The 19432-nt window shown below is 40.3% G+C and overlaps 1 protein-coding gene across 3 annotated transcripts in view; it reads left to right on the top strand.

Annotated features, from left to right (window-relative positions):
- Positions 1–19432, top strand: part of HOOK3 (hook microtubule tethering protein 3) — a 113602-nt gene that overhangs the window by 22840 nt on the left and 71330 nt on the right. For all 3 annotated transcript variants that reach the window (XM_036838755.1, XM_036838756.1, XM_036838757.1), the window contains exons 3-6: positions 6290–6362; positions 9243–9293; positions 10866–10998; positions 14341–14408. In XM_036838755.1, the coding sequence (XP_036694650.1) occupies positions 6290–6362; positions 9243–9293; positions 10866–10998; positions 14341–14408 (325 nt within the window). The remainder of the gene's footprint in view (positions 1–6289; positions 6363–9242; positions 9294–10865; positions 10999–14340; positions 14409–19432) is intronic.

The following is a 19432-nucleotide window of genomic DNA, read 5'->3' as shown; positions in this document are numbered from 1 at the left end:
ATCAAGGATGCGAAATATAAATGTCATAGCCAACTCTTCAATATCCGTTTAGTGGCAGGGGACCAAAATGATTGCTTTAGGTAATGAAAAGATCATTAGAAAATAGACCTAAGAGGGACTTCCCTGGCGGTCTGGTGGTTAAGACTCCGAGCTTCCATTGCAGGGGGCATGGGTTTGATCCTTGGTCAGGGAACTAAGATCCCACATGCTGCACAGCATGGCCAAAAGAAAAAGGAAAATAGACCTAAGAATTAACATATCTATTTTAAAAAATAGTAACATTTGCTAATAAAAATGTCATATTAAGAAATTGAGTCAAAATACAGTGTTTGTTTTGGACCCCATCTTAATTTGGGGGAGTTCAATAAGAATATTATGGTACTTAAATAATTTAAGCAGTAGAAATAAAATTTAATTTTTTAGTTTCTGTGGAAGCAGTTGACTGCAGGATGACAGCGTATTCCTGGAATTATGTTACAGATTAAAATTAATAAGCTTTTCCTTTAGCTTAAGCTATGACTGGTGCATAAGTTACAGCCGAATAGATGTGTTACTGCGAAAGTCGAGGAAATGGCTTCGTATGTTTTGTGGCTGGTTTGTGTCGTTTTCTTAACAGGAGTCAGGACATAGTAAGACGCTAAAGATGGTTTCTGGCTCATGAAGAACACTCCCAGTAAGATTATCCCTTGTCATCTATGTATCTGTGCAGAACTATAACCTGTTAATATTTTGGAGAAAATCACCTTTATGCTGTTTGATCCTAGCCTGAGAACGTTTATTAAGGGGTACTTAGAAAACATTGCTGAAATTGTAAACTACTTAGCGAAACAGAGTTATGGCTAGATGCCTGCATATTGAGTCAAGTTCATGACTAGGAAAAGTATTGAATGGAAGAAGGCTGTGGACTACTATTCTTTTTTTTTTTTTTTTTAATTGAAGTATAGTTGATTTACAGTGTTGCGTTAATTACTGCTGTACAGCAAAGTGATCCAGTTATACATATATATACATTCTTTTTAAAAAATATTATTTTCCATTATGGTTCATTAGGCGATACTGAATATAGTTCACTGTGCTATACAGTAGGACCTTGTTGTTTATCCATTCTCTGTATAGAAGCTTACATCTGCTAACCCCAATCTCCCACTCCATCCCTCCCCCAACCCCCTCCCCCTTGGCAACCACAAGTCTGTTCTCTATGTCTGTGATTCTGTTCTGTTTCATAGATAAGTTAACTTGTGTCATAGTTTAGATCTGTGGACTGCTATTCTTGCTGTGTTCCGCCCAAGTAGGAGATTGGAAGCTTATTAAATAAAAGTGCTATCACCTTCCAAATGTGTTTCAGTGCACAGGTATCAATGAGAACTGCTGTGTGTCAGACACGAAGTGCTGGGCAGACAGTGGTGAATGAGACAGACACCTGCCCCTGTTGACCGTAGAACATCTTGAACGATGTGGGTCTTTGCTCTCTGTGACTAGATGGCTGAGCAGGAAGGAGAGAATTAGCCACAGGACCCTGGTGTTGTTTGCTAGGACCAGTTTCGTGTTGAACTCTGCTGATCTTTTGTAACAAAAGTGACAGTACCATCAACTCTGCCACTTAACGGTGTGATTGAACTTGGGGAAATTACTTAACTTCTGAGTCTGATATTGCTCAGCGTAACATGGGGACAGTGGTACCTTCCTGGCAGTGTCACTGTGAGCGCAGAGTGCCTGGCTCCTTGGTTGGCAGGTCACTGGTGCTGAGCACATGGTGGTAACAGCTGTCTTTTGTTGTCTTCCCGTCCGGCTCAGGCACATTCTGAGGCTTTGATGTGGTCATCTTTTAAGCAAAAAGCAAACTGTATCACAGTGATTGGTTTGAAATACTTTATTCAGATTTTTCTGAGTTCTTTGATTCATAAGAAGTGTTGCTGTAAGTTGTAAATGAAGTATCCCATAATCTTGGAGTTCTCAGAGTATATAATTTCTTAGACATTTTAATTTTTTTTTTTAAATAAATTTATTTATTTATTTTTGGCTGCATTGGGTCTTCATTGCTGCGCGCAGGCTTTCTCTAGTTGCGGCGAGCGGGGAGCTACTCCTCATTGCGGTGCACGGGCTTCTCATTGCGGTGGCTTCTCTTACTGCAGAGCACAGGCTGTAGGCGTGCAGCCTTCAGTAGTTGTGGCACGTGGGCTCAGTAGTTGTAGCTCGCGGGTTGTAGAGCACAGGCTCAGTAGTTGTGACGCACAGGGTTGCTTAGTTGCTCCGCGGCATGTGGAATCTTCCCGGACCAGGGCTTGAACCTATGTCCCCTGCATTGGCAGGCAGATTCTTAACCACTGCGCCAGCAGGGAAGCCCTCTTAGACATTTTAAAGCATTCTTTTTTGTAAGTTAAGGGGTTTCCTGTTGAAATATAAGTATCTTTTAGCTGTGTGGCCCTGAATTGCCACTTAGCTAGTAAGTTCAGTGCCTTTGGCTTTGGGTAATCATCACCCATTTAGCACCAGACTCACAGATTGCCCTACTTATGATTGTCCTTTTTGATTGGAAAGACTATTACTTGATTGGCAATGATTATGATTTTTAGTTTACAGCTTTTTTGATTATTAAAAATATGGAATATTTTCTACTTTCTGAATTATTTTTATAACAGTTCTTTAATATTTCAGTAGAATTCACTTAAGTTGTTTTTCTTTGCATTATCTATTTTCACAAGACGTTTTAAGCAAAGAGGACACTTTTGGGGGGTTCTCTGCCCAGTTTACAGGAGTCCCTTTCTCTGAAACCTGAAGTTGTGGGTGTCCTGCTTGTGGCTGTCCATCCTTTTGGTCACATACAGTCGGACTAGGGATGAAAAAAAGACTCTAGCTGTATTATTTGGAGTTTCCTGGGAATTTAGAATTGGGTTTGAGTGATGGCTGGTCTTCAAAACTATCTTCTTGAACTGGCATGGTGAAGACTTGGAGCGTGTGTGCAGCTCTCTTCAGCGTTGTGTGGAGAAACAGAAAAAGCTGGTCTTCAGAGAGAAAACGAATAGATGGGCAGAAGCAAAGGTGAAAGTCAGAAGGAGAGTACTGTCTGGATTCTTAACAGCTTTCCGGATCCTTATTTCAGTACTCAAGGAGGCCCAGCTATCTTTCTGTACCATAACATTCCTCAGTGGTCTTCCAGTAAGTTCCCTTTTTTTGCACAATTTTGCTCAAATTAGTTTTTCTTACTTAACAACAAAAGAACCTTGACTAAAGAAGCTAGATTAAGCTTAAAACAAAAATAGATGGGTATGAATATCTACATGCAGAAGAAGGAAGTTAGACCCTTTACGTACACTATGCACATGGATCATAACTTCAATTTAAAACTAAAGCTGTGAGAATCGTAGAAGAAAACATAGAAGTAAATCTTCCTGACCTTGGATTAGGCAAAACCTTCTTAGATATAATACCAACAGCAAAAGATAGATAAATTGAATGTTACCAAAAATTAAAAACCATTGTGCTGCAAATTATGCCATCAAGAAAGTAAAAAGATAACTCACAGAATGTGAGAAATTATTTACACATCTTATATCTGATAAGGGGCTTTTACCCTGAATACTAAAAACAAACAAAAAGACAAACCGAAAAAAAAAAAACTCTCACAACTCCATAATAAAAAGACAAATCAGTTGTTTAACAGGAAAGACTCTGAATAGACTTGTCCATAGAGGATATACAGGTGGCCAATAAGCACATGAAAAGATGCTCAACATTGTTAGTCATTAAGGAAATGCAAATCAAAACCACACTGAGAGGGACTTCCCTGGTGGCGCAGTGGTTAAGAATCCACCTGCCAACGCAGGGGACATGGGTTCGAGCCCTGGTCTGGGAAGATCCCACATGCCACGGAGCAACTAAGCCTGTGCGCCACAACTGCTGAGCCCATGTGCCACAACTACTGAAGCCCGCATGCCTAGAGCCCATGCTCCGCAACAAGAGAAGCCACCACAATGAGAAGCCTGCTCGCCGCAACTAAGAAAGCCCGCGCGCAGCAACAAAGACCCAACACAGCCAAAAATTAAAAAAAAATAAATAAATAATAAAAATAAATGAATTATAAAAAAATTTTTTAAAAAACCCACAGTGAGATAATATATTACTTCACACTCGCTAAGATGGGCATAACTTTTTAGCGAGATAATAACAAATGTTGACAGGCTGTGGAAAAACTGGAACTGACGTGTGTTGCTAGCAGGAATGTAAAATGGTACAGCTGCTTTGGAAAACAGTTTGGTCACACTTCAGATGTTAAACAGAGTTATTATGGGACCGAGCAATTCCACTCCTAGGCACATACCCACATTGAAGCATGTATATCAGCTGATGAATAGATAAACAAAATGTAGTGTATCCATAAATGGAATGTTTTTGAGCCATAAAAAGGAATGAAGTGGTGACACGTCCTACAACATGGATGAACCTTAAAAGCATGCTGAGTGAAAGAAGCCAGACACAAAAGACCCCACACAGTGTATAATTTCATTTATATGAAATGTACAAAATAGGCAAGCCCATGAAAACAGAAAGTAGATTAGTAATTTCTAGGGGCTGGAGAGAGGGAAATGGGGAGTGACAGCCAGTGGATACAGGATTTCTTTGGGGAAGATGGAAAGGTTCTAAAATTAGATTGTGGTGATGTGAATGTACTAAAATCCATTGCATTGTGTATTTCAAATGGGTGAGTTGTATGGTATGTGAATTATATCTCAATTTTTAAAAATTTAAGAGTAGAGAAATAGACAATAAAGTTAACATGTTAACTTTGATACAGGCTTCAAAAATAATCCTAATAGATTTCTACAGAGAAAACTTAGCTGCAACTTTTTTCATAAATACTTATGCCTTGGGACTTCCCTGGTGGCAGAGTGGTTAAGAATCCACCTGCCAATGCAGGGGACACGGGTTCAGTCCCTCCAGGAAGATCCTACATGCCATGGAGCAACTAAGCCTATGCGCCATAAGCACTGAGCCTGTGCTCTAGAGCCCGCGAGCCACAACTACTGAGCCCGTGAGCCACAACTACTGAAGCCCACACACCTAGAGGCCGTGCTCCGCAACAAGACACCGCAATGAAAAGCCCGCGCACTGCAACGAAGAGTAGCCCCCGCTCGCTGCAACTAGAGAAAGCCCGCGCACAGCAGCGAGGACCCAACACAGCCATTAATTAATTAATTAATTAATTAATCAATCAATTTACAAAATTCTACCAAAAAATTCTTATGCCTAAATATGTATATTTTTCTTAATAATAAATTTTTAAAATTCTGCATAGCAGGTTACTTTATTTAAAGATAATTTGACCAAAATTTAGTAGCGGTTGTATTTATCAGTCTGAGTGACAGTGTAAGTTGAAATGTAGATTTTTTTCCCCTAACATATTTCTCTCGTTGCCATTATGTTTTTTGAGTGAACGGAGATGGTTGTGTTATGAAAAGATCTTTGGATTTGGCACTTGCTGGAGCAGGACAGAGGTGTTCAGTCTGTAGTCTTGAACAAATAATTTAATTTTTTAGAGCATCGATTTCAAGAACTTTAAAGCGACTATCATGCCAGGATAAAAGCTTTTTTTTTTTTTCTTTCTAGTGTTTATAGAAGTTTTGGAGGTTTTCCTAAGAAAAATAAGCATAAGTATATTCAGTGTCTATCCTTGTTTCAGTTTGTTTGTCCACACCAGTGTTATCTTAGATTTAGGGCTTCTGCAAACATAAACGGGATCCAACTTTGTCTAATGTCTAGTATTGAATAAGCAGGTTCTCTGTTTATATTATTTAAAGAAATTGAAATTTTAATAACATTATTGGTGACCTTTGAAGTAGTAGGTGATGAAAGTCATTGAAATATTAACTGAAAAGCTTATTTTAACCTTCTTCCTAATATACGTCTTTTGCCTTTATAAAACAATTGTCATTGATTTTGACTGTTTTTAGATATTAGCATGGTATCTACTAATTATGTTAATTCCAGATTAGTGTATAATTTGAAAAACATGTATTAATTGTATGTTATCACTTTTCACCTTTTAGCTTGCTTTTGATAAAATTATGTTTTTAATGAGTGATAACAGTTGATTTTAGAGATTTCTACTGTAATTGCATTCAATCTCATGTACATGTATTATTTTGTGGCTCATATGTGTCAAATACCTTTTTTTGTTGCAGTTAAGTGATAATACAGGATGGGTTTCAATTATGTGTGTGTGTGTGTGTTTGGTTTTGTTTTAGCTTGAAAGCTACATGATATTAACATGCTAGCTTTTTCTTATTTGCAGAGATCCTGCATATTTTGATGAAAATTGGCTAAACAGAATCAAAACTGAAGTAGGAGATAATTGGAGGCTAAAGGTATTTTCTTTTTATTTTCCTATCTGTTAATTAATCTTTTACTTGGGTGTATATAATACTTGTTGACTTTTGCTCTGATGTGTCTAGTGAGCTTTAGAAACTTAGATAACCTTTGGTGAAATAATCTAGAATTGAAGATTGGGGTAACCTGGAATTGCTCACCAAGATACAGTCTGAGTCGGTAAAGCATAGTGACTGAGGGCTCAGGCTTCAGAGCTAGACTGCCTGTGTCCACGTCCCAGCCCAGCCGCTCACAGCTGCTGGGAAAGTCTTTAACCTTTCAGTGCCTGAGTTTTCCCGTTTGTAAAATGGGGATTGTGATAGGATCTACCTCACAGAGATAAATGAGTTAACACATATAATGTACTTAGGACAGTAATGTTAGTTGCTAGTGTTGTTATTAATAATGAGGAAATACTGATCATTATTAACTGTGTCCAGAACACTCAGAGAATGGATTATTTTTATTTCCTTCCTAGTAGCCTTATTTTTCGGTATTCCTTAAGCATCTTTGATGGAAACCCACAGTGAGAAACACAGTTTACACTGCAGCCTCCCACCCGCCTAATTGCATGTTCCTGAATAGTTGAATAAGTTTTTAACCTTACTTAATGCAGTAATGTTTTTAGTTTAGTTTTTGAAATATAAATTGCAACCCATCTGTAAATTATTTCTTTAACTTTATATTTTGAAACGATTATAGATTCACAGGGGTTGGGAAAAGAAATGTACAGAGAAGTTCCACACACCTTTCCCCGAGTTTCTCCAGGGCTAACATCTTGCGTGACTGTCGTGCAGTAGCAAGCCTAGGGAGCCGACGTGGATACGATGCACAGCGTGTTCACAGTTCAGTCGTTCTGCACACACTCTTCTGTGTGTGCGCGCCGCTCCGCGTGGCCCTGTCAGCGTGTAGACTCACATAACGGCCCTGCAGTGGTGGGCAGGCTGCCCCATCCCTGCCAGGCGTGCGGTGGTGCCTCCACCCCGTCATACACACGCACCGCCCTCACCCGAACCCCTGGCCGCCGCGGACTTGTTCTCCACCTCTGTAGTGTCCTTACACCACCTTGGTCTGTGGTCATGACTGGCAGCTTGGAAAACTCTGGAGCCATTTATTTTTAATACAGATTGGTAGGGACTCCGAAATGCAAGTGAGTGAGCCTGTGAAACCCCTGGACTTAAGATGAGCTAAGCTTGGTTTGTCTTTATATTTCCCCATAAAACACATGTTTGAGGAAAATATTTATTCACTGACTAGATATTGGGTCTGCCAAAATCTAATTCCTCCTTTTCACTAAGCTAGAGTGAATGGATGCTGTTTAATTTCTAAATAACCTTTCGAGAATAGGCAATTAAAGTGATGGCTTTTTAACGTTATAACCTGTTTAAGGTCTTGCTGCTAAATCAGCTTATGTTTGCTGCTGCTTCACAAGAGGGAGTTGCGTATCCCACGCCCGTGCACACAGTGTGCGCATAAATCCACACGGTCTTCAGTGTCACCAGGGTGGCAAAGGCAGTAACAGAGAGAAAGCGAAATGTTTATTGTACTCTCAGTACTCTGAACTGAAAGTAACCATTCCGATTTGCATTCCTATTGTCTGTATTTTATCCTATATTATGTTTCTTCAATTATATTTCTTCAATTTTAAGATTGATTTTAAGATACCATTGATTAATGATAAGATTTGTAGCTTTTTTCAGTGGAGAATAAACTACCATTTTAAGTGAACACATTGATTTTTAAGACTTTCTAATTTAAAATGTTATAATACGAAAAATTGAACACCCTAGAACCAGAGAAAATATATTATATATTTTCCGTGTCTCCAAATTTTTAGGCACACAAAACATGTTAGTTTTATTTATGAGATTCTTTTTTTTTTAATATGAAGTTTTCAGTTTATTTTCTCCCTTAAAAATAAGTATGTCTTTGATTAACCACTGGATCCCCCTGCTGTGGAATCTTTTATTTGATAGCTACCACTCCTGCAGTCTTCTGTCCTAGGACGTCTTCAACTATGAACATCTACCTGGGGACAGCCAGGTGGATGATCAACAGCATCATATCGTGTGTGCATATGACTTAACACAAATTCAGCCGGATGAGTTGGGTCAAAAAAAAAGAGGGAAGAAAATAAGTTTACAGTAAATAGTGCAGGTGATTCTGCCCGTGATTTCACCCAGGTAACATGACCAGGAGCCTGCGCTCTGGAGTTGAGTGAGTGTTGGTCCCTTATCCTGTCTTGTTACTGGGATGCTTTTTATAGCACAAGTATCTTGCAATGCTGAGCGTTATACTAACATTTAAAGATATAGTAGTATTTTTTTAACCTTATGGCTCCTAAATATTAACTTGGTCTCAGCTGAAGAAAAACACTTTTCTGACCATGGAGGAATTTGGAGACATTCCTTCATAGGTGACTACCTGATTTGTAGGTTGTGTTAGGAGATATCCAAGGATAATTTTGACTGTAATTTTTGTTTAATGCTCTAAATTTAGAACTTACCCTCTATGTAAGATGCAACTCTACTTTTCTGGGTAAAACAGCACTGAGCTCAAGTCTTCACTAAGGATGACACATTTTTTCTTTCCATGCAGAAGATCTACATAATTTAATCTTACTGTTAGGTCTTGTTCAGTTACCTTCGAATTTAACATAATTGGATACTTAATTTGCTTTATAAATCTCTTAGATCAAATAAATTAAACCATTGATAGTCTTTTTTATGATAGTAATTCAAATGTACTGTTGAATTTTATTTTTTATGTTTACTTTATGATTAACAAGAATGATTAGTTGGTTCAGAAATTTTTTAGGTAAAACTATATTTTCATCTGTGATTGCCTTTTACCCAGTTGTTTTCTCTCTCTTTAAACAGATAAGCAATTTAAAGAAAATTTTGAAAGGAATCCTGGATTACAATCATGAGGTAAGGAGTTTTTTTCATTCTGCTTGGAAGTATTACTATAGGATAGTTTAATCTTACAATATTTTACAGTAGTTTCAAGTAAAGGAAATATTACCTTAATATTAATAATCAGCTTTATCTTCCATTGTATGGTCTCTAAGATGTTGGTTCAAAAAGCTGGTTCACCAGCTATTAGGTGATTACTAGATAAATAATCTTTTTCACTATAATATGGATAGTTTGTGAGTGGTTACTCATTTATGTTAAACTTTCCTTTCTGCTGTCCATTAACTCTCTCCTTTCTTCCCGTACTCGCGAAGGTGGTTTAGAGTCCATGCATAGTTACTAACAAGTCCTGTGCCTACTTCCATTTTATTCCTCGGCAAACCCCTATCCCTAGATTAACTCAGTTTATCCTCTGAGTCTGCATCAGAACGGTCAGGATATTGCTGGGGAAAAAAATCAGGCAGTGGAAATAGTTTTACTTTAAATTTCATGATCACAGATACCAAGTGGACACAACATAGCCTAGAAACACCTGTGTTATTTCCTTACTGTTTTTTCCCGACAAGCTTACGTGCATTTAAATCTACATCTATACTTACGTTATCTGTCTTCACCTCAGTATGTGACTCTGCCGTCCACCCTACTATTCAAGTCCAAAGCCTACAGATCATCCTACAGTCCTTCCTTCATTCGATATCATCAGCAAGACCTATAGTTAAATCTCCAAAATACAGTTTTCTCTGTTTCTGCTGCCACCACCCTCTACCGAGCCATCACCAGCTTTTGCTTAGATTACTCGCGGAGTGTGCCCTGATTTCACTTCTGCCCCGCTACAGTCTATTCTCCACTCTCAAGCCAGGGTGATTTTTTTAAAATGAGAATTTATGTCACTCTCACCCTCCAAGTCATCTTCCATGGTTTCCCGTCGCATCGAGAATCAGATCCATACTTCTTACCAGGGGCCACCGGATACCGTGTGACCCCTCTCACCTCCTCTTTCCTTACCCATCACACTACAGCCACATTCATCCTGCTTTTGTGCTTTTAGGATCTTCGTTTTTCACTGTAGGGTTATCAGACAGAAACCTACCCATTTGTCTAAATGTGTCATTTCTTTTGGGGCCAGTTTTCCCATGAAGGAAGCCTCCATTCTCTTTCCTGATATGGGTGTCTTGTTACCAGTATTTTGGAGTCAAATGGAGTGAAGGTGGCCAGGGGAGTCTTCCTGTTGTGGGCATGAACCTATATCTAACTTCTGCTTTCTGGTGCCCCCTGGTTCAGAACCTCTCAGGCTCTACTTCTCTGGAGAGCGCACAGCCAGTCTTTCTGGGGGAGGTGGAGGGGTCAGTAGTACTCAGTTTCTTTGTTCAGTGTCCATACCACATACCAGATGAGGGACTAAGTTGTTGTGACTCAGGATAGTTATAATTTATGTATGGGAGGTATAAATAGAAATTGGGAGTGAGATTGGCTTAACTGCTCTGCTCTTAGCAGTGAGTTTCTGATGCCGACGAACTAATCTCTATCACGTATTTTATTTGGTCATATAGATGTAAATGCAATTCTCATGTTTTTATCTCTGTCCAGATTTTAGGGCAGCAAATTAATGACTTTACCCTCCCTGATGTGAACCTTGTTGGGGAGCATTCTGATGCCGCAGAGCTGGGAAGGATGCTCCAACTCATTTTAGGCTGTGCTGTGAACTGTGAACAGAAGCAAGGTAATTCATTTGACGTTAGTGTGTGCATGTAAAGTAATTAAGGAAAGTAATACACATTGTATATTTTATATATAAATCACATGTACAGACGATAACGTCTTAAGGCCACCCACAAAGTATGCCATTTTCTATGATTTTGCTGGTAATCCATTTTCAAGCTTAAAAGAGTTTTACAGGTTAGAATAAATTTGATTATGATGATGTTCTTCCCCTTTCTGCAAGACTACATAATGCTTTGAGTAGATTATTTTTAACTACACTGAATGTAATGAAATTTACTGTTAATTGGACAAGGTCCAGCCAAATTAATTAATAATTAATTAATTAATAATAGTCAATTCAGCTATAGGAGTGTAAAATTAGATATTTTAGATTGCAAGTGCAAAGGGTTTACTTCATAAACATTTACTGAATTCATGCATCATGCTGGGGCTTGGAACACAGTGTCAGACAAAACCAATATAATACCTGCCCTCATGGAGCTTGCAGGTGAGTGGGTTGGGCATTTCTAAGTAGAATCCTTGACTTTAAAAGGCAGATGAAAAATTATTTAATGTAGTTCATTGAATTCAGATAAGAATTTCTTACGTATTTATTCTGTTAGGAGATTCATCAGCTCTTGGAGATGTATAGCTGTTAAGAGTTGGCTAATTATTTATTACAGGGTGTGAATAGGAAAAGACAAGGATGTTACCTATATCCGTCGTCCTATGGGAAGGCAATCAAAATATTTGTTGAGCTTCTCACACAGACCAAGTGTTCTGTGTAACACCTAACTTGAGGTTTTCCCTAAAAATTACATAAATGATGAAAAATTTGAACAGGATTTTAACCTCTCACTGTCCAGAGGGCATGCTCTGGTCTCAGGAACACAGCAGAGAACTTGGATCAAATGCACTTCTGAGTTGCCGAGTGTTACCTGTCACTGCCCTGGGGGCCCGGCCTGTTTCCTCGTCTGCAGAGGGAGGGCACGACAGCTGGTCGTCGTGAGGAGTCTGTGAAACCGTGTGTGTGTTTGCTTCGTAACCCATAGCGCACCGCAGACACAAGGGCTCTGTGTTTAGAGGCTGTTTCTCAGTTCCTAGAAGTGAGGTGTTGGCTCAGCATGCATTTCTCGTGGCTATCTGACTTGTCAAATTGGGGCACATAATCGGTGGTGTATTTGAAAAAGCAGAGATTAGCAGTAAAAACGCACTAAAAATAATATTTACCGAGTTCTCCCTCCTGCCTGGTTAGCAGAACAAACAGCACTTTTTACAAATTGGGAAACTGAGACTCATGAGTATTGTTTGACTTGCCCAAGAGCTCTTGCTTGTGAGAGGCTAGCGAGGACAAAAACGCGTGTCTCCCACATTAGGACTAAATGCTCTCTGTACTGAGCTGAGCTGTAGGCTTTGGACCTAGACGCTCACTTTGCAGGACAGACTCCCTGGCGTAGCCCAGCTCATTCTCCGCTGCCTCCCGGATCTGCCAGTGATCATACGTACTTGGATTTTGGACTTTTAAGATTTAACTTTTTTTTTTTTTTTTTTTTTTTACTTTTCAAAACTAGTACATTAACGTGGTTCTCATCATCATTTAATCATCCAGCATTTTACGGTGTTCGCGGGGAAGGGCCTTGACGTGGCAACACCGCTTCTTAACTAACGCTTCCCCTCTCACACCTGACTAACCTCCGCCCCCTGTCCCCCGTCACCCCCTTCACACCCACGGGGCTGTCGTCCGTCTTCCTCCCGTCACGGGGCCACTGCCTCTCCCCACCATGTTCGCAGTCTTGCATTCCGATCCCGGCTGTGCCAGCTGCTCTGTGGCCTGGGGATTCTGTGCTTGGTGCCTCGTACCCAGCGCTCGTAGGACGCTCCTCACTAACAAACCAAACAAACAAAAAGTTCAGCTCAGACTAAAGGGATTCTTTTTTTTTTTTTTAAACCGGAAAGTGGTTAAGTTATGATGCACAGTATTCCTACTCTGGGCTTAAGAACGACGCCTGTGGTTTAAGTGTGTTGTGTATACTTGCGTATGCATCACCACACGTTGATCGGGTACAAGCATCCTTACGACAGTACGTCCTTAAAAACATGCTTTGTTTAACTAAAAGCTTTGGCATTAACAACCAGAATGTCGTAATTTAATAGTGCTGTCAAAATTCTTTTTTTTTTTTTTAAACAAGTTACCTGTCAAGCAAAGGACTACAGTTTGGCATTCCAAATCCATGAGTTTCTTGCCAGTAGGTCACTGTAACAATTGCACAGTAAGACTCTTTCGTATAATATTAGAGTGCTGAGACAATTTTTTTTGGTGTTTTTTTGGGTATAGAGTGGAGAGAGGCAGGTTGAGACTATAATTTCCTAATGACTTTATGTTTTAAAATGTTTCTTATTGGGTGGGGATGGGGGTGTGATGAACTGGGAGATTGGGATTGGCATGTATACACTGATGTGTATAAAATGGATGACTAATAAGAACCTGCTGTATAAAAAATAAAATAAAATAAAATTCAAAAATTCAAAAAAAATGTTTCTTATTAAAATATATTTACCGTATTTGTTGAAATCCAGCTGGCCTATTGATTTTTTATGCTTAATACCTGTTTTTTCATCTATTATTGGATTTGAAAATAATGAAAACTACTTCCAGGGCTTTTTTTAGAAGGCAAGAAATTATTTTTTTTTCAACTTTGTCACTATGAACGGCTAAGGGAGCCTTCTCTTTTTCGGCATTGGTGAGGGTAAGGTTGATGAAATTGATGCTTTAGCTTATTAGAGATTTGGGTCATTATTTTAAAGCCCATGGTTACACAGTGTTTAACTATAGCGTCAGTCCCTATCTTAAATTCACCTTAATTCTTTGTCCTGAGCAGGTCTCAGTTTCCCTAAGTTTTTTTTTTTTTTTAATTGTAGAAAATATTAAGGTAGAAATTATACACAATTCAATACTTTGATGTCACATAAGAATAAAACACAGACATCAAAGTTTTATAACATGTAGCAAAGAATAGTGTGAAAGATTTTTAGATTTTAGCAATAGTAATACAGAGTCCTTTCCATTCTGGCCTTAGGCTGTACCGTTTCATTGTTTTACATTCCCGAGATCCTCCATTCCCGTGACCTTTAGCTGTAGCCTCAACTTTATCGGGGGGGCAGTTATTTTTAAGGAAAGATAAATTCTATGATTTTCAGCCTTTACTTTACCTATGACACATGTATTTAACCATATATGAGGAATTGCGAGGAAGAATCAAAACACAGGAAACTTCTTTTCAGAATTCATGAAGTGTTAGCCTTTACTCCCTTGATTGTCTGTAACTTGAACACTGACATTCCAGGTTGTTCTTACTTTCAGAGTACATCCAAGCCATCATGATGATGGAGGAATCTGTCCAACACGTTGTCATGACAGCCATCCAGGAGGTATGTTGGACCTTTGTGCTTACAGTTTGTGAGAAGTTAAAGGAGCAAACATGAGTTTAAGTAATTGAAGTAGAAATTTTAAAAAGAGATTCTCCTACTCATTTTTTGAGAATTTTTTTCTTCGCACTTATGCTATAGCTTGTCTCATTTTTATTTAAACGTTAAATGTTTATCTTGGAATTATAGATATTCGGTAACTATTCCTAATTTTTTTAAATGCTCTAATGAATTAGGAATAGTAGACTAATTCCTAAAGCCATTATGAATAATATCTATCTTAAACCAGCAGTCTGCCTCACACTTAAGTATTGGTTTCTTATTTGGAAGGAAATGGGTCTTCAACTCCAGCCAGACTCAAGGCAATTTCTAGATGAATATTTATTTGAAACTGTAGGAGGGGAAAAATGTTTTTTTCCTCTACCCTTTCAAGCTTTTAGCTGGAGCCTCTGTTAAAAACAAACAAACAAACAACAGATTAACAATAGAAGAGCATACAAATGTATTTAAGTTTTACACAACACAGGAGGCTTCATAAAGAAATGAAGATCACAGAAGTGTTTCTTTTTTTTTTTAATTATTTTATTTATTTTTGGCTGTGTTGGGTCTTTGTTGCTGCGCGTGGGCTTTCTCTAGTTGCGGCGAGTTGGGGCTACTCTTCCTTGTAGTGTGCGGGCTTCTTATTGCGGTGGCTTCTCTTGTTGAGGAGCATGGGCTCTAGGTGCGTGGGCTTCAGTAGTTGTGGCACGTGGGCTCAGTAGTGGTGGCTCGTGGGCTCTAGAGTGCAGGCTCAGTAGTTGTAGCGCACGGGCTTCGTTGCTCCGCGACATGTGGGATCTTCCTGGACCAGGGATCGAACCCGTGTCCCATGCATTGGCAGGCGGATTCTTAACCACTGCACCACTAGGGAAGCCCAAAGAAGTGTTTCAGCCTGAGTGTTTTGATGCTAGATTTGGTGAAGAGTGGAAAGTCTCATGGAAAAATGTGATAGGGCGAAAAACGGCAAGTCCTGTTTGTTCAGATTCCTTCCGCATCCCTCTGACTTTGGAGAGATGGATACTCCTTTCCTCTGAGCATAGGGAGGGCGCCTCTCACGTGAGGGACTTAAGACCTGCTCCAGAGGAAGGTCAGAAAATCTTTCCTGTCCCTGCTGTTTCTCAGATTCCTTCAACTTGAAACATTCAACATGCCAAGCTGCCATATTTGGGGGTAGCATGTCCTGAACTCCATCAGGTGTCAGACATAGAACTATAAAAGTGAAAATGATCTTAAGATGGGAGAATTTTTTAATCATAGAAGTAATGGAAGAAACCTTTAAGGGAACTAAAATAGTATAGAATGTAAGTAACTAACAGAAAAAAATGCAACAAACAGGAAAAATGCTAAATGCAAATTAAGATAAAGTGTTTCCTTTTTTATTTTACTTTTTATTTTTTATTTAAACAAATTTTTTTAACATCTTTATTGGAGTATAATTGCTTTACATTGCTGTGTTAGTTTCTGCTGTATAACAAAGTGAATCAGCTATATGTATACATGTATCCCCATATCCCCTCCCTCTTGCGTCTCCCTCCCACCCTCCCTATCCCCCCCGCAGGTGGTCACAAAGCACCGAGCTGATCTCCCTGTGCTATGAAGCATTTCCTTTTAAATCCGACCAACTGACTATGAATCCAGCAGTTCCCAGTACCTCCTCAGATTTGATTATTTGCTGGAATGACTCATAGAACTCAGTAACAATGATGGTTTTATTACAGCAAAAGGATACAAATCAGAACCAGTCCCCTACCCCCTGAAATGGAGGTCTGGGAGGGTCCCAAACTCAGTCTCTGTTGTCCCCTCCCTGTGGAATCAAGACATGTCACCCTCCCAGCACATTACTGTGTGACAACACGCAGAGAGCTGCCAACCAGGGAAGCTCACCCAAGCTTTCATGTCCAGCGTTTTGTTGGGGTTGGTTTCATTTTATAGGTGTGATTGGTTGGCTCATTGGCCACAAGGTTGAACTAAATTTCCAGCCCATGTCTCCTCCCCAGAGGCCAGGCTGATATCAAGTGGCTCAAAGCCCCAACCCTCTCATATGCGGTTGGGTTTCCTGGGGTCACCAGCCCCCAACCAGAGTCATCTCCTAGCTTAAACTATCTAGAGACCCACCATGAATAACAAAGACACTCAGCAGAGAAATCCCAGAGATTTAGAGGCTACCTCCCAGTCACTGGGGACAAAGGATCAGCCAAATTCACTATTATACAGGACATTTCAACAAAGCAAAGCTTTTAAGAGAGGATCAGTTTGTCAGTCAGCACTGATGGTAGGAGGGTAAACTAACAAAATGATGGTCACCCAAGCAAGATATGAGTTTAATTTGCTCTTAAGTGGTCATGGGTTGACTCCGTAAGCATCAGGGACCCAGCTTTCTTGCATCTTGTTGTCTGCCATCCCTAATATGGGATTCCCACCCCATGGTCAGCCGTGGCTGTTTGGCTTCCAGCCCTCACATTCACATTCCAGCCAGCAGGCAGGGCTGAAGGAAGGTTCTCCACTTCCTCTTAGTAAACTTCCAGGAATTCTCACTCCTGTTATCCAGCTGTTACTCACATTGCCACACAGGGAAGCTGGGGAATGTGGTCTTTTTTCCAGGTGGTCATGGACCCAGCCAAAATTTGAGGATTCTGTTACTAAGCAAAGACAGGCAAAATAATAAGGGGGCAACTAACTGTTCTGCCTTACTGTAATTGATCCTGTAATTTCACTTTTAGGAATTTATCCCGAGGAAATGTGAAATAGAGAGATGGATAGTGACAATCGTACTGGCAAGCGTTTACGCCTGCTGTGTGCTGACGATGCCGCTACTCACTAACGCGTTACATTTACCTGCATATGCATTGTGTTCATTTAGTAAATACTTACCGAGCACCTAGAATGCAGTAGGAGCTATAGGGGGCCTTCAGGATACAACTATGGAAAAGATAGACATGGCCTCTTGTCTCACAAAGTGTGATCTAAAGGGAAGAATGGCCAAACGAGCAATTCGAATATATCCAAAGCATTCAGAATGAAAAGTGCCGTGATAGGGAAAAGATAGTAGGACCTCAAAGGAGTGTGTCCCTCAGCGTGGGGATGTTGGGGAAGGGCTCTCAGAGAGTGCGGCGTCTCGTCTGAGCGCTGGAGGAGGAGAAGAGGTCAGGAAGGGCACACGCTCGCGGTCCAGGAGGCAGCTGCATGGCGCGGGGAGGTGTCGGAAGAAGCCTCAGCAGGCGCGGGGGGTGTGGGTGCTTTAGGCGAGGCGAGAGCTGTAAGGCCAGTAGGATGCTGAGCAGCTTTGTGGAAAGAGCTGGAATTTTGGAAACCAGTGAATTGCTTTTTAAGGAGAAAATACACTGAAGTCTGTATTTGAGAAAATCCAGGCAGTGAGAAGAATGGATCGGAGGAAAACAAGGCTAGAAAAAGGGAGAGCAGTTGAGACCTTAGTAATTATCCAGTGAGGAACGATGGAAGCCTGAACTAGGTTACGGCGGCTGGGTGAGAGAAGTGGACAGATTTGAGCATTGCCAGAGCTTTACTTAAGAGGCTTGGTGACTGATTGGGCCGTGGAGGAGGGCGGGGTGGCTGGGTAGAACTATGGAATTGAAGAAGGGCTTTTGTAAGATGATTGTCTGTATGTCTTTATTCAGGGGCAGCTGACTTTGATTTTTTTTTCTGTCGTGGTAAAATACACATAACATAAAATTTGCCATTTTCAAGATTATTTTGTAGCATGTATCAATACTTAGTACCTTTTCGTGGCTGAATGGTATTCCATGGTGTGGGTGTGCCACATTTTGTTTATCCATTCATCAGTTGATGGACATTTGAGTTGTTTCCACCTTTTGGGTATTGCAAGTAGTGCTGCTGTGAACCTGAGTGTACGGGATTGTTTTGAACACCTGTTTTTATTTTATTTTTTTAATAAACTTATTTATTTATTTATTTATATAATTTTGGCTGTGTTGGGTCTTCATTGCTGTGCGCGGGATTTCTCTAGTTGCAGTGAGCGGGGGTTACTCTTCGTTGCGGTGCGCAGGCTTCTCACTGCGGTGGCTTCTCTTGTTGCGGAGCACGGGCTCTAGGCGCGCAGGCTTCAGTAGTTGTGGCACGTGGGCTCAGTAGTTGTGGCTCGAGGGCTCTAGAGCGCAGGCTAAGTAGTTGTGGCACACGGGCTTAGTTGCTCCGCGGCCTGTGGGATATTCCCGGACCAGGGCTTGAACCCGTGTCCCCTGCATTGGCAGGTGGATTCTTAACCACTGCGCCATTGGGGAAGTCCGAACACCTGCTTTTAATTCTTTTGGATATATACCCAGAAATTGAATTTCTGGGCCGCATGGTAATTCTGTGTTTAACTTTTTGAGGAAGTGCCAGCACAGGTGTGTTTTCCACAGGTGCTGCACCATTTTACATTCCCACCAGCAATGTGCTAAGAATTCTAATTTCTCTCCCTCATTGTCAACCCTTGTTATTGTCCATCTTCTTGATATTAGCCATCCTAGTGGATGTGAAGTGTTTTCTAATTGTGGCTTATTTGTATTTCCCTAAAGACTAATGATGTTGAGCATCTTTTCATATGTTTGTTGGGCATTTGTATGTTATCTTCTTTGGAGAAATGTGATTGGTAATCAAGTAAGTGATAGTCTTTTAATTCTTTAAATGCTAATAGGAAGAAGCCACAGGAAAGAGCAAGATAGAGGTTGAGCTAACAAGAGAGAGGATGATAAATAGTAGAGGGTCTCTGAGAAGCTGGGGAGAGACAGGGTTGAGAGCGCAGTACAACAAGATTGAAGAAGGAAAGGATGCGTATGAATGCTGCCAATTTTGTACCTTAAGGTACAGGAAATTGGGGAATTTCTTATCTGGAGGCAAGGTTTTCTGATGAAGAGTAGTGGGGAGTTGGTGAGGTTTGAGAAGTAGGAAAGGTTTGGAATAATCTCTAAAAGGAATAAAGAGACTGCTGATTGGGGAAGCATAGCTGCACTTTGGGGGCAACTTTGAAG

This window comes from Balaenoptera musculus, chromosome 21, assembly GCF_009873245.2.
Source record: "Balaenoptera musculus isolate JJ_BM4_2016_0621 chromosome 21, mBalMus1.pri.v3, whole genome shotgun sequence".
Taxonomy (NCBI): Eukaryota; Metazoa; Chordata; class Mammalia; order Artiodactyla; family Balaenopteridae; genus Balaenoptera; species Balaenoptera musculus.
This window is presented reverse-complemented; position numbering and strand designations above follow the sequence as displayed.